This window comes from Hylobates moloch, unplaced genomic scaffold (genome assembly GCF_009828535.3).
Source record: "Hylobates moloch isolate HMO894 unplaced genomic scaffold, HMol_V3 SCAFFOLD_1, whole genome shotgun sequence".
NCBI classification, from domain to species: Eukaryota; Metazoa; Chordata; class Mammalia; order Primates; family Hylobatidae; genus Hylobates; species Hylobates moloch.
Genome location: NW_026652276.1, coordinates 185962717 through 185984257, shown reverse-complemented (window position 1 = coordinate 185984257; position 21541 = coordinate 185962717). Strand labels below are relative to the sequence as shown.

The following is a 21541-nucleotide window of genomic DNA, read 5'->3' as shown; positions in this document are numbered from 1 at the left end:
AAGGGAATGCTTCCAGTTTTTGCCCATTCAGTATGATATTGGCTGTGGGTTTGTCATAGATAGCTCTTATTATTTTGAGATACGTCCCATCAATACCTAATTTATTGAGAGTTTTTAGCATGAAGGGTTGTTGAATTTTGTCAAAGGCCTTTTCTGCATCTATTGAGATAATCACGTGGTTTTTGTCTTTGGTTCTGTTTATATGCTGGATTACATTTATTGATTTGCATATGTTGAACCAGCCTTGCATCCCAGGGATGAAGCCCACTTGATTATGGTGGATAAGCTTTTTGATGTGCTGCTGGATTTGGACTAAACCTCCTCTGTACTTTGGGGTATCCTGACTTACCACTTTTCGTTTGGTAGAGCTGGCTTTTGAGAAGCTTTCTGTCTGCCTGTTCAGTGTGGCCCTCACTGGAGGAATGAGAAGTGCCTACACACTTAGACTGCAGGGTCTGAGAATTTTGAGGGTCAGCAATGTTGGCAGCTCAGCACGTAGGTAAAGAATAAGTGAGAGAGAGCCAGGCGCGGTGGCTCACGCCTGTAATCCCAGCACTTTGGGAGGCTGAGGCGGGCGGATCACGAGGTCAGGAGATCGAGACCACGGTGAAACCCCGTTTCTACTAAAAATACAAAAAAAATTAGCTGGGCGCAGTGGCGGGAGCCTGTAGTCCCAGCTACTTGGGAGGCTGAGGCGGGAGAATGGCGTGAACCCTGGAGGCGGAGCTTGCAGTGAGCCGAGATTGCGCCACTGCACTCCAGCCTGGGCGACAGAGCGAGACTCCGTCTCAAAAAAACAAAACAAAACAAAACAAAACAAAAAAAAAAAGAATAAGTGAGAGAGACATTATAATGAAGGTGCGGGAACCTCTCAAGTGAGAGAAAATGGTCGTGAAAATTAGAATCTCTTCTCCATACTGCAGTCTACTCTATTTAGGTAAAGCCATATATAGAAAATGCTACTAGTGCACTGGATCTCAATGGGCATGACTCCCCTCCTCCCCCAACACACACACATTTGTCAGTGTCTACATGCATTTTTGCTGGCCACAGCTGGGGGGTGGGGGTGGGGGTGGGGGGCTGTGTGCTACTGACATATAGTGGCTGGAGGCCAGCGATGGTGAAAAGCATCCCACAGTGCACATGACAGCCCCACAGCAATGAATTATCCAGTCCAAGAATCCATTGTGCCAAGCGCAGTAGTGCCGTGCACTGGCAGCACAAGAGCCATCATTTCTTGTCTTTTTTTCAAGTAGTTTCTACGGCAAACTCTATGTGTGTGTGTATGTGTGTTTTCAGAGAATGTACTCATTTTTTATATAAACTTTTTTATATAAAGTTTCTGAGTTAGGAAGAAACAGCTAGCTTTCAAAGTATTTCTGATTGAGGAAATGTGTCAGACAAATTGATTCTGCCCACACCCCTGAAGAGTGGGTTGTGCTTTTGGACGTCATCTCAAACCTTTCCCTCCTGCTGGGGAAGTGGCAAACTACTGAAGTTCCTTGCCTGCCTCTCCTCCTTCAGAACTCTCTTTTGCCTGGGACTATTCTACTTTCAGTAAGGGCACATATTTTAAAAAGAAATGAGCATTTACATGGTTTCCAGAAAGATTCTTTTACTTCTGTAAGGCCTATTGGAAGTTTTGAATGTATTCTGGAAGTAGAGGGTGTGTGTGTGTGGATGTGTGTGTGTGTGTGTGTGTGTGAGAGAGAGAGAGAGAGAGAGAGAGAGAGAGAGAGAGAATGAATATTATTATCTTTCAGGGCTCTATGAAGAGAATGGTTAACTCGGAGTGTTATCATTACCACAATCCTGATGTCTGTTACCCAGGGAGCTGTAACTCTTGAGTCTTCATAAATTCCAGAAAGCAGCAATCAGTACATTTTCAGCTTATAAATATTCTTTAGTTGTCCTGCTAAAGATACTCATACCTTTGATTATTCGCCTTTAAGTTGACCTATTGTGTGTGATCCCCACCCCTTCCTCATGATGTCTGGTGTTTCTGCTGCCTTCTGTTCCTACTCCTTCCTTCAGTTGTGGCCATGTGGGTTTTTTTGTTGGCAAGCCACGTACATTAGTGGTGGTGTTGGGGGCTCTCAGATTGGGCAAGGATTTAGAGGCCCAGTTTAGAAGAGGCAGTGGTTGAGGCAGCTTCTTTGGCCTGTCTCTTAGTGGCAGCTACAGATGAGCTTGCATTGCTATGACCCTGACCTTCTCAGGATTCCAGGGCTGAAGAGTGAGCTTTGGCTGTATGCCCCAGGCTGTGCTACAGTGAGGAGAGAAAGGATCCAGAATCAGCCTTCCACTGGGCAGAGAGCCACAGTGTTCCAAAAGGAAATCTAGCAATAACACCAAGATTCCACCTGCTCTCAACAACTACGGCTTAGGTCTTTGAACTCTCCATTGACAACGGCTATACCCTTAAAATAGGGCGCATGCTGGGTGACAGCAGGTGCATGGTATGAGGAACTGGTGCTAGAGAATTTTGCTTGACCAGAACCAGACCACAATATGTTTGTCAAGCTTGTTCTTCTAGATGCAGCAGGCCTGACGGCTGCAGTGGCAGAAATGCCCCCAAGGAATGGCACTCACATGTCGGGCAACTGACCCTCGTAGCAACCTTTCCACAGCAGCCGTCATCTTCAGCGCACACATTCAGTGGTAGTTTTATTAGTAGGATAGCTTAAGGGAGAGATGTGCTTCTGGCATCCAGGTTGAGACTGTAGGGTCCTATTTCCCCACACTGGGGCATGGTTAGAAATAGTAAGTGAATCCGATTATGAACCATTCTCCTCATAGAGCCCTGAAAGGGAATAATCTCAATCAATCAAACACAGACACACACCGCTTCCAGAATACATTCAAAACTTCTAACAGGCCTTGTAGAAGTACAAGAATCTTTCTGGCAATCTTATATATTTTAGCTACAGTGTATATTAATCAGCTTTTATCAGTTATTGAAACCTAACCTCATTGCTACCTATTTCTATGGGGAAAGAATTCTCATTTTCAAATAACAGGAAATAAGTGCTTTCAAAAGTTGAGTGCTGCTTGCGCCTCTCTTTTTATAATCATTGTGATGTTTTCTAACCAATAAGATGGTATATACCATGGAATACGCTTTCATTTCACTTAAATTTCCCAAGATTGGTAGGACTTGAGTGGAGCACTGAAATTTCTTAACATTGGTAGTTCTTGAAGCTCTAAGTGAAAAGATACCTACAGAAAAAAATTCCTTAGCTAATAAAGGCAGATTTTTTTTTTTTTGGCCTGATCTATATGTTGAAACACTACTTGAATTCAACTAAAATGGGTGAAGTGACATTAAATGGCGTTTCTTCTTAGTATGTGACAAGTTTTATTTTTTCCCCCATATTAAGAAATGCTCAAATGCATCCATAATGCATTTACTTACTTCTAAGTAAATAGCAATTTTCTCTTTGCTCTTTCAGGCCGGAGCCTCAACAGAAAGCTCCTTTAGTTCCTCCTCCTCCACCGCCACCACCACCACCACCACCTTTGCCAGACCCCACACCCCCGGAGCCAGAGGAGGAGATCCTGGGATCAGATGATGAGGAGCAAGAGGACCCTGCGGACTACTGCAAAGGTGATGTGCCGAGCGTGGTGGTGTGGGGCTTGCCTTCCCCATTGGGCTGTGTAGTAATTTGTTGGGGGAATGGACAAGGGGAGGAGGTAGTGATGCAAATTGCTTGGTCTTCATTAAATTAGCCTCCTTGTGTCATTATTTTAAATTCTTAGGTCATTGTATAGAGACTGATATCAGAAAATTTAAGTGATATGAGAGAGAATTGTAAGAGAAAATACATATATTTGTACATACATATTCTAGGTACTTTCAAAAGGACTTAAATCTGTTAGAATTAAAGGTAGTATACAGCAGGACAGTTAGAGGACATAATAAACCATCTAAAAAGAGCACTGGGCCAGTGTGGTGGCTCAAGCCTGTAATCCCAGCAATTTGGGAGGTCAAGGCAGGCAGATCGCTTGAGTTCAGGAGTTCAAGACCAGCCTGGGCAATGTGGTGAGACAGTGTCTCTACAAAAAGTGCAAAAAATTAGCTGGGCGTGGTGATAAGTGCCTGTAGTCCCAGGCACTTGGGAGGCTAAGGTGGGAGGAACACTGGAGCCCAGGAGGCAGAGGTTTCAGTGAGCTAAGATCATGCTACTGCAGTCCAGCCTGGGCGGCAGAACCAGATCCTGTCTCAAAAAAGTAAAGTACAATAAAAAAATTAAAATAATAAAAGAACATATAGAGGAGAAAGTGTACCAGGCTCCTGAGGGGAGCTAATTATAACTCTTGTGCACTGTATTTGACTTTCTGTTTTCTGACTGCTAAGGCTAAAAGAAAACCATTCCTTTCTCTGTGTAGGATTGAGTTACATAGCGTTTATTGTCTGTGGGAAGCAAGCATGCCCATTTGTTTACAGAGAAAGATTCTTTCCTGGCATTGTACTTAACGAAGAAGACATTCTGTGGGGTTCTGCCATTGTGTGACATAGTGGGTTATGTTTTCAGCTATGATTTCACGGAAGACATAGAAACTATTCAAGTGGAGTGTTCTTGTGCTGATGCTTTGTAAAGACTAAGAGTTAAACTCCTAAAGGGCAAGCATGTTGTGTGATGAATATTAAGAACAATATGATCTAGACACCATGCTTTGTGTGGACCCAACTCTGAGACTCTAGGAGAAAGAGAAATGACTCTTTATTCAGCTGCTTCTTTGTCACTTAATTTACTGATTTGGACATTAATTTTCTGGAATTTGGAGCTCCTGAGCCAAAATTGGTGAGATGAATTTATTTGCTACAGATTTTAAAAACTGTAAATCAGATTCTATATAGCATTAGAGTCAATGGCAGAAAATGCGGATATGTTCAGAACATAAAGCATTAATGAATTTTGGGTTCCGTATATCTTAATAATTCATCATTTATCTAGTAGATATAGGTTGTTTGTGTGTTGGTTCAGGAACAGTGTACGTTTAGTTACCTGCTAAGAGGAAGAGAAAGTTACCGTACTACAGAAGTGTAGCAACTAATCTACTCTAACCTGATTCTTTCGTAGGTGCACGTACTTCCACATAGAATCAGTGTGTTCCTTAGAAAAGAGTGTGGATCTTACTTAGCATTTGTCTGAATAGTGGTTACGACCCCAAAGGTCTATGCAGTCCAGTAAAATAAAAGATAGAGCCAGTTTGAAAGATGACAAGAAGGTGTTTTCCATTCTCCCTCTTACTCTGCATTTCTTATACTGTCTTCGATTTTGCTGCTGAGGCCCAGCATTAGGTTCATCTGTAGGAACCATTCTTTTTTCTTTTCTTGTTTTTTTCTTTTTCTGAGACAGTCTTGTTCTGTTGCCCAGGCTGGAGTGCAATGGTGTGATCACAGCTCACTGCAGCCTCAACCTCCTGGGCCTGAGCAATCCTCCCATCTCAGCCTCCTGAGTCCTGGGCTTGAGCAGTCCTCCCACCTCAGCCTCCTGAGCAGTTGGAAGTGCAAGCATGTGTCACCTCCCCTGGTTAATGACACTTTTTTTTTTTTTTTTTCTGGTAGCGCCCGGGTCTGGCTAGAACCATTCATTAGGAGCTATTTCCTTCAGCAAATAGGTTCTATCAAGCAGGAACGAAAACTGTTTTGCTCATCTGGATCTTAAATATGTGGGTCAGGAGATGTAACCAATACTGTCATTCCCTTACTATCTCTGGGAACCAGCACAGTGGACACCCAAACCCCAAATATAGGGCTAAGAATAAAGTATTCCACAGCCAGGGCTGATTCTAGGTAACATTCACTGAACTCTAAACTTCATAGAATATTAAAGTCAGCATCAGTAAGGTCATTAGAGATAGTAAGGTTCTCTCCTTATACCCGTGCCAGCCCCCCCGAATTTGGTAAGTAACTTGTACCTTTAGTTAGCATTACATGTGACAGATGCCCTCCTTTGAATTTTGTGGCATATTCCACAACAGTTTGTATAAGATTACTGACATATACATATTCAGGGAGTACAAGGAATTGATTTGGAATGTCTGGAATAAGACCTGTGGCCTTCTCATTTTTTGTTCTCAGATAAAGAGATAAATCCCCTCACCCTCTGCCAGGACTGGCTGAGCTAAAATTACTAATATGGTGTTTTATCATCCCTGAATACTTTAGTACATTTTACCTACAATCAAGTACATTCTCCTATAAATCAAAGTACAACCATCAAGATCAGGAATTTAACACTGATACTTCACTACTATTCAGACCTCAGGCTTATCAGGTACTGCCAGTTGCCCAGTGTTGTCCATTATATGTAATGAATCTGTGGCAGAATCACATATTTTGTTTTCTTGTTTTAGTAATTTCTTTTTTTTTTAGAAGTTATAAAAAAATTTATAGTAGTTTTAAAATATATCACAGATCGCCATATAGTCTTTTTTTTTTTTTATTATACTTTAGGTTTTAGGGTACATGTAATTTCTTTTAATTTGGAACAGTTCCTCAGTGTTTTCCTGGCTTTCATGTCCTTGACGTTTTTGAAGATTGTAGACTGGTTGTTTTGTATAATGTTTCTCAATTTGGGATGCCACAGTAGTGATGTTGTCTTTTTGCATTAAATCCTTTTGGATGGTACACAGGTTTGATTTATTCCATTGGAGTTGATGCCTTCACTTGATCAAGATTGTGTCTGCCAGATATCCCTGGCAGCTATTCTTTTCCCCTAGTAATAAGTATTTTGTTGAGAGTTAGTTTGAGACTACATATATAACCCATTCAAATATTTATCCCTGCCCCCGCCCCCACCCCGGGCTGACTTTCTGTCTCAGATGGACTAATAAATTCATGGATCTCTGTTTTATTCAGTGGATTATGATCAGTTACTCTCCTTATATGTTTTGATGCTTAGATTATCCCAAATTTGGTTCTTAGGAGCCGCTTCTGATTGGTTCTGTGTCCTTTTGAAATGCCTCATTCGTTCTTTGGTCATTTATTTTTTTGTTTTGTTTTGAGATGGAGTCTCGGTCTGTCACCCAGGCTGTAGTGCAGTGGTGCGATCTCTGTTTCACTGCAACCTCCACCTCCTGGGTTCAAGCAATTCTCGTGCCTCAGCCTCCTGAGTAGCTGAGACTACAGGCTCATGCCACCACACCTGGTTAACCTTTGTATTTTTAGTAGAGATGGGGTTTCACCATGTTGGCCAGGCTGGTCTTGAACTCCTGACCTCAAGTAATTCTCCTGCCTCAGCCTCCCAAAGTATTGGGATTACTGGTGTGAACCACCGTGCGTGGTCCTTTGATCATTTCTTGACCTTCAAGTACAGTAGGATATGCCAGGTTCATCTTGTGTTTTTCCTATCCCAGCCCTGGAGTCTACTCTTTCCACAGAGAATCCTGCTTTTTTTTTTTTTTTTTAATTAAACAATAATATTTAGAAAGCTAGACCTGGGCATTAGGTGTGCTTATTACTTTTGGCTTGTCAGTTTCAGATCTCAATACAGAGCTAGGAACACACACATATGCACCTGCTTTCTTTATGTTTATATTTATTTATATATTTACATATGTTTTAAAATCCATGAGTTTATTAATCTGATACCTCTAATACCAGAATATTCAGCCCAGTGTTCTCCCTTTCCATCTTTGTGGTTTCTTTCTCTGATAGTAAGAGTCTGGGCTCTTCCCATCCTCATTGCGTTGACTTAGTTGATTGATTTCCCTGTATGGTGTGAATCACCAGTCACCATCACTATGTCTTTCCCTTCCCTTCTCACCTAACTCATGCTCTGACATCCTTTGTTGATTGGCCCTGCCTCATGGCTTGGGATTTAATGGTCCAGGATGAGAAGGGGAGAGAGAGCTTTCCCAGGCTGGTAGTGTGTGTTATGTAATCTGAGGTATCATTTGTCTTCTGATACTTCACCTCTTTCTCTTGCCTTCATTGACTTCATTCCTGGAGAGTCTCTACCCTCAGCTACTTCTCAGTTTCCTCAAAATACAATAAAAAAAATTAACAACAAAAGACATTACATGTATTTCTTTTTAAAAATAAAATTTGTTCATCACAGGAAATGTAGACACTTGGGTTGGAGGGCAGAAGTCACCTGTGATCCCACTACTTAGCAAGAGCTGCAGCAAGCCTTCATCATTTATGATCAGCTAGATTACATCTTAACTTTTTACCTCATCTTTACAAGTTTCCCTTATTTAAAATGTATGAACCCTCAGCTGTTTTAATAAAAGGGTCCATATTTAAAGTTCTGATACTGCAAAAGCATTGTTCATTGCTCTTGTGTACTTACTTGCCTTGGTATTCTCTCTGGAGTGGGACTCTTCATTTCCTCAGAGCCGTGTTCCTACCCTCATTATCTTAGATCTCCAAGAGGATTACGGCATTATTGACTTATTCCTGAGCCTTGGTTTAAAACCTGGCTGTGTTGCTTTGTAGCACCGTCTTCTTGGACAAATTCCTTTCTCTTTAGGCTTTGGTTTTTCATCTATGATATAATAATTTATATTAATGTTAATACCTAAGATTTTTATGAGGATTTAAGTGAAATATATGAAGTTCATGACACAATGTCTGATACGAGGCTCTTAAGAAATATGAGTTTAACTCTTCTTCTGTCTGTTCTATCATTCTTCTTTCAGTGTATTCTCATCTGTACTTGATGCTATCTATACCCATCAGTGCTGGCTCCCTTAACTCCCTGACTGTGTCTCATGTTGGGTGTGTTTCCTTAACCTCTGGAGAGAAAGCTGTCAGCACTGCCTATCTTTTTTACATATCACCTCTGGTCTGTTGTCTGGGCACAAGCTGTAGCAGCAGGCTGTGCAGTTTATTCAGATTCTGCTTTCAAGCCCTGGGGATTACCAGGATTGGGGCAGGGTCAGCCTGTAAACAAACACTATCGGGAGGCCTTGTGTAATACATACTTCTTTTATGAGTTTGGGCAAAAAAACCTGTGTCACAGCCAAACCTCCTCTTGTGGGAAGATTTGTGTTTCATGTGGGGTTTTCAGAGGCAGTAGAGGGTGCCTGGTAAACATTCCTAGGCTGCACTGTATACCCCTGCATTGGAATCCTTGGGAGTGGGACTTAGGAATCCAAATATTTAACAAATTCATCAGGTGATTTTTCTGCACATTGAACACTAAAGTCTGCTCCATTCTAAGGTCTGCATGTATCATTCTTCTAAAACTCCAAGGATACAACCACATGAAGGCACACTTCATACTATACCTGCAATGTAAGCAGAATCATTGCTTTGAACTACCTTATGTTCCTAACTTTTTCCAGAACCCTCAGCATATACCTGCTACAAGGACATACTAAATGGTGACTGTAGGAACATCGCCTTCCAATATCAGGCTGCCTGTACTCACTGTCCTCAGACATGAGTTTTGTTGCTCTCTTAAATCATTCTTAGATAAGTTGGCACCTTTGTACAGTTTTCATCTCTTGGATTATTTCTGGAGACATCAACAGCTGTGGTCTGACTTGGTATGAAAACATGTCATTTCCTTAGAAATGCGTTTATTTAACCTCTAATCAGACCCTTTCCTTTATTACCCACAGTATTGTCCCCCCATCCCCAGTTTATCATAGTGTGGAATTGTACATTTATTTCTGTGTTCATGTATCTCCCCCTCTCTAGTCTGAAAGATTCCCTTTGGTCAAGGCCCTGTAGTTTGTTAACTCCACTGCATTTGAACCATCCATAATGCAGTATGTATTGTTTGTTTGGATAAAGGCATTTTCTCTAGTGTTGGGCTGCAAGTACGGGATAGGCAGAGTGCTGATGTTCAGGTGGATCTGGGAAGGCACGTCGGCATGAGCAGGCTGGCATGCTGACTGGCAGATCAGAATATAGGGCCTTTGTTTCTGCCTCATGTTTTCTTAAAATCATCCATAGTGCTCCAGAATACTTTACCTGTCACACACATTTGAGTGACATACATTTCATACCTGTAAAAACTTAGGGACATTATTTTCTTCAAAATAGAGCATAAAATATAAGTACACACACTAGAAACATGTCAGATGAGTTTCTTCCTATACACAAATTGCCTTTACCCATGTGTGTCTATTTTCCATCTATGAAAACTGTAGATTGGTTGAATTTTAATAACTCACAAAATTTACTGTTGGTGGCTATTCGCTGTCATTGGCATCACTCCTCCCCTTTTCCTTCCCTCCCTGCCCCCCAACCCTCCGAGTCTATGACTTTGATTTTTTTTTTTTATGAGATGGAGTTTCACTCTTGTCACCCAGGCTGGAGTGCAATGCCACAATCTCCGCTCACTGCAACCTCTACCTCCTGGGTACACACAATTCTCCTGCCTCAGCCTCCCGAGTAGCTTGGATTACAGACATGCACCACCATGCCCAGCTGATTTTTGTATTTTTAGTAGAGATGAGGTTTCACCATGTTGACCATGCTGGTCTCGAACTCCTGACCTCAAGTGATCCGCCTGTCTCAGCCTCCCAAAGTGCAGGGCTTACAGGTGTGAGCCACTGTGCCAAATCTGTTTTGTTTTTTAAGGAAAAAAAAAGCAAAGAACCTTAAAGCTGCTTTAGAATTGATATTTGTACAGTAAAAAGAATAACAAACAAATATTTGTACAGCCAAGTAATGTTGGCTGTCTTACATCAGAGGTTCTTCACTGGGTGCGGTTTTGACCCCTGGGAGTCCATTTTTGAATGTTTGGAGACATTTGGTTGCCGTAACTGGGGCTGCTACTGGCATCTATTAGGCAGAGTCAGGGATGCTGCTAAACATCCCACAGTGCACAGGACAGTTACCCATAACAAAAATTATTCAGCTCCTAATGTCAGCAGTGCCCAGATGGAAAATCTCTGCTCTAGAAATGCCTGTTTTTGTCTATTAAAATGGTGTTGTGTGGCTGAAGTATTTTATAGATATGTGGTCTTTACTTTCTGTTCCTTTTGATAGGAAGATAACCTTTCTTTATTCACAGTTCTTTTACTTAAAATCATTAATGCTACACAGATACTTAATTCACTATGCTTTTCATTTATTAGTTGGCTTAATTTGGCTTAATTCAAGCCTCAAAAAGTAACCCTGCCTATCTACATGAACAAAGCAATAGATGCTCTTGAACCTATTACATAAGGCCTCATTACATTTCTTTTATGGAGACCAAGGAGATTCTGACTCCTGATCTGTTGGTGCTTTAAATTGACAAGGATATTTATGATACAAGCTTTAAATAGCATGACAGGTGAATTCATGGTTTATTCATTGAGGCTTGAGGATGTGCAAAACGTTGTACTTTACTACAGGGCACATAGAGGTAAATGAGAAACAGCCCTACTCTCTAGATTATGGCCTCGTAGACATTGCCACTAGAATATCAGCTACTTAAGGGGAGAGCCTTGACCTGTCTAGCTTCCCTGTCACCCCAATAGAACAGTCTGTGGCCTGCTGAATAGTGACTGAATGAATAGACTGCTCAGATATCTTTTTTTCGTCTTTGTAAGTGTGGTTCATTAATAAGCGAGAAAAGGGAAGATACGTGAGGGCTTAAAAGGAAGAATGTTATATTTGAATAGAGGACTCAGAAAAGATGTTATAAAAAACTGAAAGGGACTTTGTCAGTAAAGAATATTTTGGATGATGTTGAGAGTATGAGGCACTTCTCAGACTAAATCCTGGAGGCAGAGCAAGGTGTAAGAAGCCCTAACTGCTTGTATTTTCCTAACAAATGGGGAAACTAAAAATTGATGGTAGAAGATTAGGTTTAAAAGCAGTTTGGCAGCATCATGTAGAGGACAGAGATGAGTGTGAGAAATTTGTGGTGAAGTAACTTTAAAGCATCACTTCAAAATATTACCAAAAATCCCCACAGAAAACCGAAAGAAAGCAGAGTAGAAGCAGAATCCTTGTGTTATGATCTGTCCTCTTTTTACAAAACATATTTAGCAGCCCCATGGTTGCCCACGCCTGTAATCCCAGCACTTTGGGAGGCCGAGGCGGGCAGATCACGAGGTCAGGAGATTGAGGCCATCCTGGCCAACACAGCGAAGCCCTGTCTCTACTAAAAATACAAAAAATTAGCCGGGCATGGTGGCATGCGCCTGTAGTCCCAGTTCCTCGGGAGACGGAGGCAGGAGAATCACTTCAACGTGGGAGGCGGAGGTTGCAGTGAGCTGAGATTGCGCCACTGCACTCCAGCCTGGGTGATAGAGTGAGACTCCGTCTCAAAAAAATAAAAACATTTAGCAAAAGAGCAGTGCCAAAATGTCAGCAGTATGGGGTAGGCCTGGGGTGTTTTTTTTAAATATACTTTTATCTAGTTGCTGCAGCACCATTCATTGAGAAGACTTGTCCCCCCACCTGTTCAGTTGCCTGCCTTTGTCCATCAGTAGACAGAATGTATGGGGGTTTGTTTGTGGACTCCATCTGCTCCATCCCTCTGTTGGTCAATGCGTGCTCTAAGGGTCTGGTTACTATAGCTTTGTATAGCATGCCTTGAATGGGTAGTGTCAGTCCTCCAGCTTTGTGCTTCTCTTCCAGGATTGTTTTGACCTGTCTAGATCCTTTGCATTTATGTATAAATTCAGAGTCAGCTTATACATATAAATTTTAGATATGCCTTAATAATATTGAATCTTCCAACCCATTAACATGATATTGTGTCCATTTATTTAGGTCTTTATTGTTCTCAGAAATGTTTTGTAGTCTTTGATGTGGAGGTCTTGCTCATATTTAATCTTTTTTCTGACTTTAAAAAATGCTATTATAAATGACAATTCTGTTTTGATGGGTTATAGAAGTGTAACTGATTCTTATGCACCAACCATGTGGCCTGTAACTATGCTGTTTGCTTATTTATTAGTGTTTGCATGTGTAAATTTCTCTGGGTTTTCTCTACACAAAATCATTTCATCATTTCAGGGCAAATGGAGGGTTTTCTTCTTCCTTATGATTCTTTATAAATTATTATTCTTTTTTGCCTCATTCTTTTATGCATGAGGTTGAATAGAAGTGGTAGGAATAGACACCCCTTGTCTTGTTTCTAATCTTACAGTGAATGTGTAGTTTTTTTTTTAGATACGTTTATCAGGTTGAGATGGATCATATATTTAAATATAAAGTTAAAACTGTAAAGTTTCTAACAAAAAAAGAGAATATCTTCACAACCTTCGGAGTAGGGAAGGATTTATTAGCATATAAGAATCATTAACTATAAAATAAAAAATTAATTAGACTTAATCAAAATTAAAAACTGTTCCTGATTAAAACACATTTTTAAAAATGAAAAGACCAGCTTCAGACCGGGAGAAGCTCTTTGCAGTACATTTACCTGACAAAGAATGTGACTGGGAGGGAACTTCAAGAGTGAGATTTTGGAAAAATGTTCTGTATATTGATTAGAGTATATATATTTGTCAAAAAGCTGGGAATCGTACACATAAAACCTTTGATTTTCGTTGCATGTAAATATAATCTGAATTTTAAAAAACATTGATAGTAGCTAGTTACATCTGGATTGTAGGGTTTTGGTTTTTGTCTTCTTTGCCTCTTTGTGTTGGTTTTGTTTTCTGCACTGAGCATATATTTCTTTGTAAATATAGAAGAATATGTGCTTTTACTGCTGAAAGAAATGATAGACGACACAAACAAATGGAAACACATCCCATGCTCATAGGTGGGTAGAATCAGTATTGCGAAAATGACCATACTGCTGAAAGCAGTCTACAAATTCAATGCAATTCCCATCAAAATACTACCGTCATTCTTCACAGAACAACAACAAAAAAATCCTAAAATTCATGTGGAACCAAAAATGAGTCTGCATGGTCAAAGCAAGACTAAGCAAAAAGAGAAAATCTGAAGGCATCACATTACCTGATTTCAAGCTATACTCTAAGACCATAGTCATCAAAACAGCATGGTACTGGTATAAAAATAGGCACATACACCAGTGGAACAGAATAGAGAACTCAGAAATAAACCGAAATACTTACAGCCAACTGATCTTTGACAAAGCAAACAAAAACATAAAGTGGGGAAAAGACACCCTATTCAACAAATGGTGCTGGGATAACTGGCAAGCCACCTGTAGGAGAATGAAACTGGATCCTCGTTTCTCACCTTAAACAAAAATCAACTCAAGATGGATCAAGGAATTAAATCTAAGACCTGAAACTATAAACATTATAGAAGGTAACATCGGAAAAATCCTTCTAGACATTGGCTTAGGCAAGGATTTTATGATCAAGAACCTAAATGCAAATGTGATAAAAACAAAGTTAAATACCTGGGACTTAATTAAACTAAAGAGCTTGTACACAGCAAAAGGAAGAGTCAGCAGAGTAAACAGACAACCAAAAGAGTAGGAGAAAATCTTCACAATCTATACATCTTAACAAGGACTAATATCCAGAAACTACAATGAACTCAAATTAGCAAGGAAAAAAAATCCCATGAAAAAGTGGGCTAAGGACATGAGTAGACAATTCTCCAAAGAAGATATACAGATGGCCAATAGACTATGAAAAAATGCTCAACATCACTAATGATCAGGGAAATGCAAATCAAAATCACAGTGCGATACCACTTTACTGCTGCAAGACTGGCCATAATAAAAAAATCAAAAAATAATAGATGTTAGCATGGATGCAGTGAAAAGAGAACACTTCTACACTGCTGGTGGTAATGTACACTAGTGCAGCCACTATGGAAACCAGTGTGGAGATTCCATAAAGAACTAAAAGTAGAACTACCATTGATCCAGCAATCCCACTACTGAGTATCTACCTAGAGGAAAATAAGTCGTTATACAAAAAAGATACTTGCTGATGCATGTTTATAGCAGCACAATTCACAATTGCAAAAATGTGGAACCATTCCAAATGTCCATCAATGAATGAGTGGATAAAGAAACTGTGGTGTGTGTGGAATACTTCTCAACCATAAAAAGGAATGAATTTTGCAGCAACCGGGATAGGATTGGAGACTGTTATTCTAATTGAAGTAACTCAGGAATGGAAAACCAAACATCCTATGTTCTCTCACTCAAAAGTGGGAGCTAAGCTATGAGGGTGCAAAGGCATAAGAATGACACTGTGGACTTTGGCGACTCAGGGGGTAAGGGTAGGAAAGGGATGAGGGACAAAAGACTAAAAATTAGGTTCAGTGTATACTCTTTGGGTGATGGGAGCACCAAAATCTCACAAATCACCACTAAAGAACTTACTCATGTAACCAAACACCACCTGTTCCCCCAAAACTTATGGAAATTAAAAAAAAAAAAAAAACGGAAGCAGAAGTGGAGCTTTTAAAAGGAATCAGTGGACCAGGCATGGTGGCTCACACTTGTAATCCTAGCACTCTGGGAGGCCAAGGCAGAAGGATCATTTGAGCTCAGGAGTTCAAGGCAGCCTGGGCAACATATTAAGACTTCGTCTCGCTTTTTTTTCGTCTGGGCTGCCAACATGCCATCCAGACTGAGGAAGACCCGGAAACTTCGGGGCCACGTGAGCCACGGCCACAGCCGCATAGGCAAGCACCGGAAGCATCCCGGAGGCCGCGGTAATGCTGGTGGTCTGCATCACCACCGGATCAACTTCAACAAATACTACCCAGGCTACTTTGGGAAAGTTGGTATGAAGCATTCCCACTTAAAGAGGAACCAGAGCTTCTGTCCAACTGTCAACCTTGACAAATTGTGGACTTTGGTCAGTGAACAGACACGGGTGAATGCTGCTAAAAACAAGACTGGGGTTGCTCCCATCATTGATGTGGTGCGATCGGGCTACTACAAAGTTCTGGGAAAGGGAAAGCTCCCAAAGCAGCCTGTCATCGTGAAGGCCAAATTCTTCAGCAGAAGAGCTGAGGAGAAGATTAAGAGTGTTGGGGGGGCCTGTGTCCTGGTGGCTTGAAGCCACATGGAGGGAGTTTCATTAAATGCTAACTACTTAAAAAAAAAAAAAGACTTCGTCTCTATTTAAAAAAAAAAAAAAAAAAAAGTTTTTTTAACAAAAGGATAAAAAGAACCAGTGTAGGTTTTAAAGAGGGAAGTGCTATATTTAAGGAAACTTAATTTGACATCTTAGATGATTGACTTTAAAGAGAGAGAAGATACAAGGAGAAGACAAAAGCAAACAATGTCATGGAGGTACCATCTTTATTATTCAACAATCTGTTGAGTATGGAGGGCAGTGACCAAAGAAACCCACACACTTCTAAGTCTTGGAATAATCAGAAAAATAGTACCTTCTGGGCGTCATTTATTTTAGTGTACTCTGAATTATGAAACTGCTTTTCTTCCCCTTCCGCATTGAGATAGAGTCTCTCATTCTATTAGGCTGGAAGGCAGTGGTGTGATCACGGCTCACTACTACCTCAACCTCCCAGGCTCAAGCTATCCTCCTGCGTAGCTGGGACTACAGGTCTGCATCACCATGCCTGGCTGATGTTTAAATTTTTTTGTAGAGACAGGATCTTGCTATGTTACCCAGGCTGTTATTGAATTCCTGAGCTCTAGGAATCCTCCTGTTTCTGCCTCACAAAGTGCTAGGATTGTGGGCATGAGTCACCATGCCTGGCAGATTTTTAAAATGTTGGTAGAGATGGGGTCTCCCTATGTGTCCCAGGGTGGTTGTCATTTCTTTTTTGCATTGGATATGGTTTTCTATGAAAAAGCTCTTAGCCAAATGTGCAGCCCACCTCTAACAAGTGAACAATAATTTATAGCATGCATTCTGTATCCTAACTTCACTGTAGCATTATTCTGTTTTACTTTTTCTGGGCTATTTTTTCTTTGCCCCAATTTCTTTCTAATTTTGTATCGTACATTGTGGTTTTATAAGCTGCCTCAATTCCTTATAGAAAAAAATAGTATAACACATATTAAAATATCACATCATACTCCATACATACAATTATGGCTTACTAATTAAAAATAGCTTTTTAAACAAGGTAAAATAATGTTGGCACTATTAGTAGAAACAGTGAAGTCACAGTTGGTTTGGGGAAGATGTTGATGAGTTTGACTGTTGGTGGAAATATCAAGAAGGTGGTTAGAAATATGAATTGGAGAATCAGAAGTATCAGCAAGCAGGTGGTTTAGTAAAGAATTTAACCTTGCCTGAAGACAGATCTAGCCTTTGTCCTTGGAGCCTTCCAAGGGCATAGAGATCTGGGTGCCATGGGCCACACCTGATAGTCTTAACAGTGTGGCACATTATTGAACCTGAGGATGGTCTTTGGGACCCCCAAACTCTGTGGTTCATGTCAGAAGGGAAGGCAGTTGGTGGACTGTTCCCAAACCTTACACAAATATTATAGATTTGATAGGTAAAACAGATCATATAATGGTCGGCAAGTGGTTTAAAAAAACAAACAAAAAAAAAGGATGCAGGGAGGCTGTTCAGTGACAAGCCTTTGAGAAATTTAATGGAATGCAAGAGGAAAAGGAACACATACAAGAAACAGACATAGCAGTCAGGGAGGTAGGAGAGCAACCAAGATGTGTGTTCATTTTGACCTGGAGTGGACTGAGATGGCAGCCGTGGTGTTATTCTGAATGACACATTCCTGAACACATTCCGTTGTGTAACCCAAAGTTTATATTGTTTGAATATAGATGGGCGGTCATACTTGCAGTCATTCCAGATGTCAGTGGCTCTTGTCCTCACTTGTCAGCCCCTGCATAATCTGCCCTTTTGGATCTGGAAGTTGCCAGAGGGGGCACGGGATCCGGACCGGAGTCCCCATGTGTGATCTGTTGTGATCCTCCTTCCTGCTCCTGGCCTGCTCCTGCTGGTGCTGCCATTACCCACTAAGAGAATGCTGTGGCGTTCTGCCACAAGGCTGTCCCCACTGTACTCAGTGCCAGAGCACAGTTATGTGGCATGGGAGTGGTGAGAGACCAGTTCAAATGTCTGCAACAGCCCCGTGCCAGGACGCCACAGCGTGCCCACCACCCCTATAGCCAGTGGCCTCACCCACTGGTCCCTGGAGTCCAGTTTAATTTTTTTAAAAATTTGTAAAAAGAGTTATAAAAGAACTTTTAGTCAAAAAGACCAAAGCCCATGCCATAATCACACTCCTCAGATTCTTCGTTTTTCCTTTTCTTTATCTTTTTCTTTTTGGAGACCGAGTCTGGCTCTGTCACCCAGTCACTGCAGCCTCTGCCTCCCAGGTTCACATGATTCTCGTGTCTCAGCCTCTTGAGCAGCTGGGATTATAGGCATCCGCCAGCACATCCAGCTAATTTTTGTATTTTTGGTAGAGACTGTGCTTTGCCATTTTGGCCAGGTTGGTCTAGAACTCCTGTCTTCAAGTGATCTGCCCACCTCAGCCTCTCAAAGTGCTTGGATTACGGGTGTGAGCCACTGCATCCGGCCAAGATTCTTTTTTCTTTGCTTACACTTTCTGCTCCTCAGCTGGAGCAGCTGCTCTGAACAGGGCAGGACCTACTGTTGATGCAGCAGCAGCTGCTGGAGCAGGTCCACCAACCCCTACATTAGGATGAGTCTCTCGATGTCAACATAGGCCAGGGCCTTTGCCAGCAAACCAGGCCAAAAAGGTTCAACATTTACACCACCTACTTTAATTAGGGCCTTGATCTTATCCTCTGTGACGGTCACCTCATTCATAGTGAAGAATGAGGGTAGAGTAGATGCAGGCGAACTCGGGGGCTGTGGTGCGGGCAAGTGCGGGGCTGATGCTGCTGTTGGATGCAGTGCAAGTTGCTGGATGAAGTGAGGGCCAGTGTGACCATAGCTTTCCCAGAAGGACTGAGCCCCTTGGCAGCAGCTGAGGAAAGGGCTGGAGTCTGGGTTTAGAAAGTGTCGACAATTAACGTGGTAGCTTCTTCTTAGCTCATTCTCTGTCCCTTCCTCCCACCACCCGCTTTAGGCTCACTGTAGCATAAGGATTTTTTTCCTTTTATGCTCCTGGCTAAAAGCTGGAACACTCTTGCAAGTCATTTTGTTAGTTGGGGCTATCCACCAATTCTCTTTAAGGGCCCAGGCATGTTTGATTCTTATTTGGGATCTAAGGTGGTATTCTAAAAACATTTACAAACAGAACCTGTTATGAGTAATATCTTTTCTCTTTTATTTACCATTTGGTGCTAATTTAAAAATGGACTGTATTCTTAGAGTTCTTTATTCAGATTTCACTCCTTAGCATTGATGTTCTGGATTCAGTAGAATTGTTAAAAATTTTTCCTCTTTGTTTTGGGTCCTGTTTTAACCTGGAATTGAAAAGAGTGAAATGAAGTAATGAAGTTCCAGATTTTGTTGGGGATTTTTTGTCTGGTTTATGTTGGCTAGGAAGCAGTAATTGAAAACATGCTATTTTTTCCCTCATACATTTTAAAAAATTGAGATATAATTTGCAAACATAACATTCTCTGCTTTAAAGGGTTCAATTGTGTGGTTTTCAGTATATTCACATGATTTTGCAACTCACCACTTTAAAATTCCAGAACATTTTCATCATTCTCCAAAAGAAATGACTGTCCATTAACAGCCAGTCCCTATTCTCCTCCGCCCCCCCACAATCCTTAGCAATCAGTAAGCTACTTTTTGTCTCTATTCTGGACATTTCATATAAACAAACACAATACGTCACTTTTTGTGTTTGGCTTCTTTTACTTACAATGTTTTAAAGATTCATTCTTGTTATACCATGTATTTATTCATTCGTTTCATGATTAATATTTCATTTTCTGGATGTATCACAGCAGTTCATATACATTTGGATTGTTTTCACTTTTGGCTATTGTGAATATGCTGCTGTGAACATTTGTATATGAGTTAAAGTGGACAGTTGTTTTCATTTCTTTGGTATGTATCTAGGAGTGGAAGTGCTGGGTCATATGGTAACTCCGTGTTTAACCACTTGAGAAACTGTCAGATTATTTCCCCAGATGGCTATGTCACTGTATATTCCCACCAGCAATCGTATCTTGGTTATAATTTACTCACCTTTGTCCCTTTTATGTTTATTTTTTCTTGTGACTTACTTGCTTCTGTAATTCTATTATAATGAATGAGTTTTACCTATTTTTTTTTAAAACCTTTGATTGATCCTGTCAGTGGCCTCTTCAGCTCTGCCTACTACACCATGCATATTCACCATGAGCCTTTAAACCTGAGTGTCTCGTCAGACACCCACACCAAAATCCTTCCCTTGGACAATAATAATTTTGCCTGTGTTGGCAGCACACTGAGATGGTGGTGGTCTTTCCAAGACTATATCGTCTGAGGTATAAAAAAAGAGTTTTCAAGACAGAAAGATTTAATAATAGCATTTAGTTTAAGCTAAATTTCAGTTTCAGGAATATAAAAGCTGACAGGAACAGTGAACTACCTGTGGGGAATTCTCTAGAGACTCATGTGTGGGGCCAGTGATGAGTCAGGCAGATGTCAAGGTGAGGATATATTAGCAAAGCATAGCAGATTAGTTGGTGAAATTTAGCAATGAAATGATTGTAGCTTCTAGGGAGTGGGGTCAGATTTGTGCAAGAAAAAGCGTTTATTTTAGTGTGACATATCTGAGCATAATTCTAGGCAGAAGAGATAAGGTTTGAGTAGAGTTGAAAGGCCAGCAACAAAGGAATTAAATGAGTGATTTTTGGAGCTAGTTGATCAGTCTTTTAAAGATTGAAGGCACATCTTACCTGCAGAACCGAGGAGGAGGTTTTGCATAGCTGTTGTGAGCAGAATAAAGACCGTTGTGATTATTGTTGTATAATAAATTATCCCCAAACTTAGCCTTAAACCACTTTTTAATTTTGTTCATGATTTTATATATAAAGAATTTAGAAAAGACAAAGCTGGGATGGCTTGCCCATTGCTTCACAGTATCCGGGGCCTCAACTGAGACGTCTCAAGGGCTTGAGGTGGCTTCATGGCTGGGGACTAGAATTAACTGAAAGCTTACATCTGGCCCCTGGGCTAGAAAGATAAACAACTAGGACAGCCTTATGGAGCGCCTACCCATGCCCTTTGCATATGGCTTGGCTTTCTCCGAACATGGTGGCCTCAGAGCAGTCATACTTCCTACCTGGCAACTTAGAGTTCCCACAGGTAACACACACCTTCCAGAGTGGAAGCTGTGTTCCTTTTATGACCTAGCCTCAGAAGTCACACAGTCTCATCCACTACATTCTTTTTGGTTAGAAGCACATCAGACGCTCATTCAGATTCATGATTTAGAGTCCATTTCTTGATAGTAGAACATCAGAGTAGAAGGGATAGTAGAAGAGCAGGTAGTTGGGAAGATACTGTTTTGGCCTTTGTTGAAGAACGCAGTCCATCAGAATACAACAACAAGAAATCAATAAAGCAGCCATAGAGAATGAAGTGATTTCCTTTGCAGTAACGTGGATGAAGCTGGAGGCCATTATTTTAAGTGTAAAAACTTAGAAACTGAAAATCAGCTACTGCATGTTCTTTCTTATAAGTGGGAACTAAACAGTGGGCACACATGGACTTAAAGATGGAAACAATAGACACTGAGGACTCCAAAAGGGGCGAAGTTGGGAGGGTGGTG

General features: G+C 41.0%; 2 protein-coding genes across 21 annotated transcripts in view; both read left to right on the top strand.

The window, feature by feature from the left end:
- The window catches only part of SRPK2 (SRSF protein kinase 2), a 297326-nt gene that overhangs the window by 200221 nt on the left and 75564 nt on the right, over nt 1–21541 (top strand). For 19 of the 20 annotated variants that reach the window (XR_009209073.1, XR_009209080.1, XM_058425650.1 and 16 more), the window contains one exon: nt 3453–3607. Coding sequence is in view for 15 of the 20 variants with exons in the window: in XM_058425650.1 (XP_058281633.1) it covers nt 3453–3607 (155 nt within the window). In the remaining 5 variants the exon portion in view is untranslated. Of the gene's footprint in view, nt 1–3452; nt 3608–6161; nt 6285–21541 lie in introns of those variants that run through there. The other variant, XM_032761328.2, reaches the window with a different exon arrangement.
- On the top strand, nt 15009–15974 carry LOC116814208 (large ribosomal subunit protein uL15-like). Its single transcript, XM_032761331.2, has one exon. It carries the CDS (start codon nt 15466–15468, stop codon nt 15910–15912), a length of 447 nt encoding a protein of 148 aa, XP_032617222.1. The 5' UTR covers nt 15009–15465; the 3' UTR covers nt 15913–15974.

Bases quoted from the DNA above. Each gene is read 5' to 3' on its own strand.
- LOC116814208 (XM_032761331.2), top strand. From the start codon at position 15,466: ATGCCATCCAGACTGAGGAAGACCCGGAAACTTCGGGGCCACGTGAGC.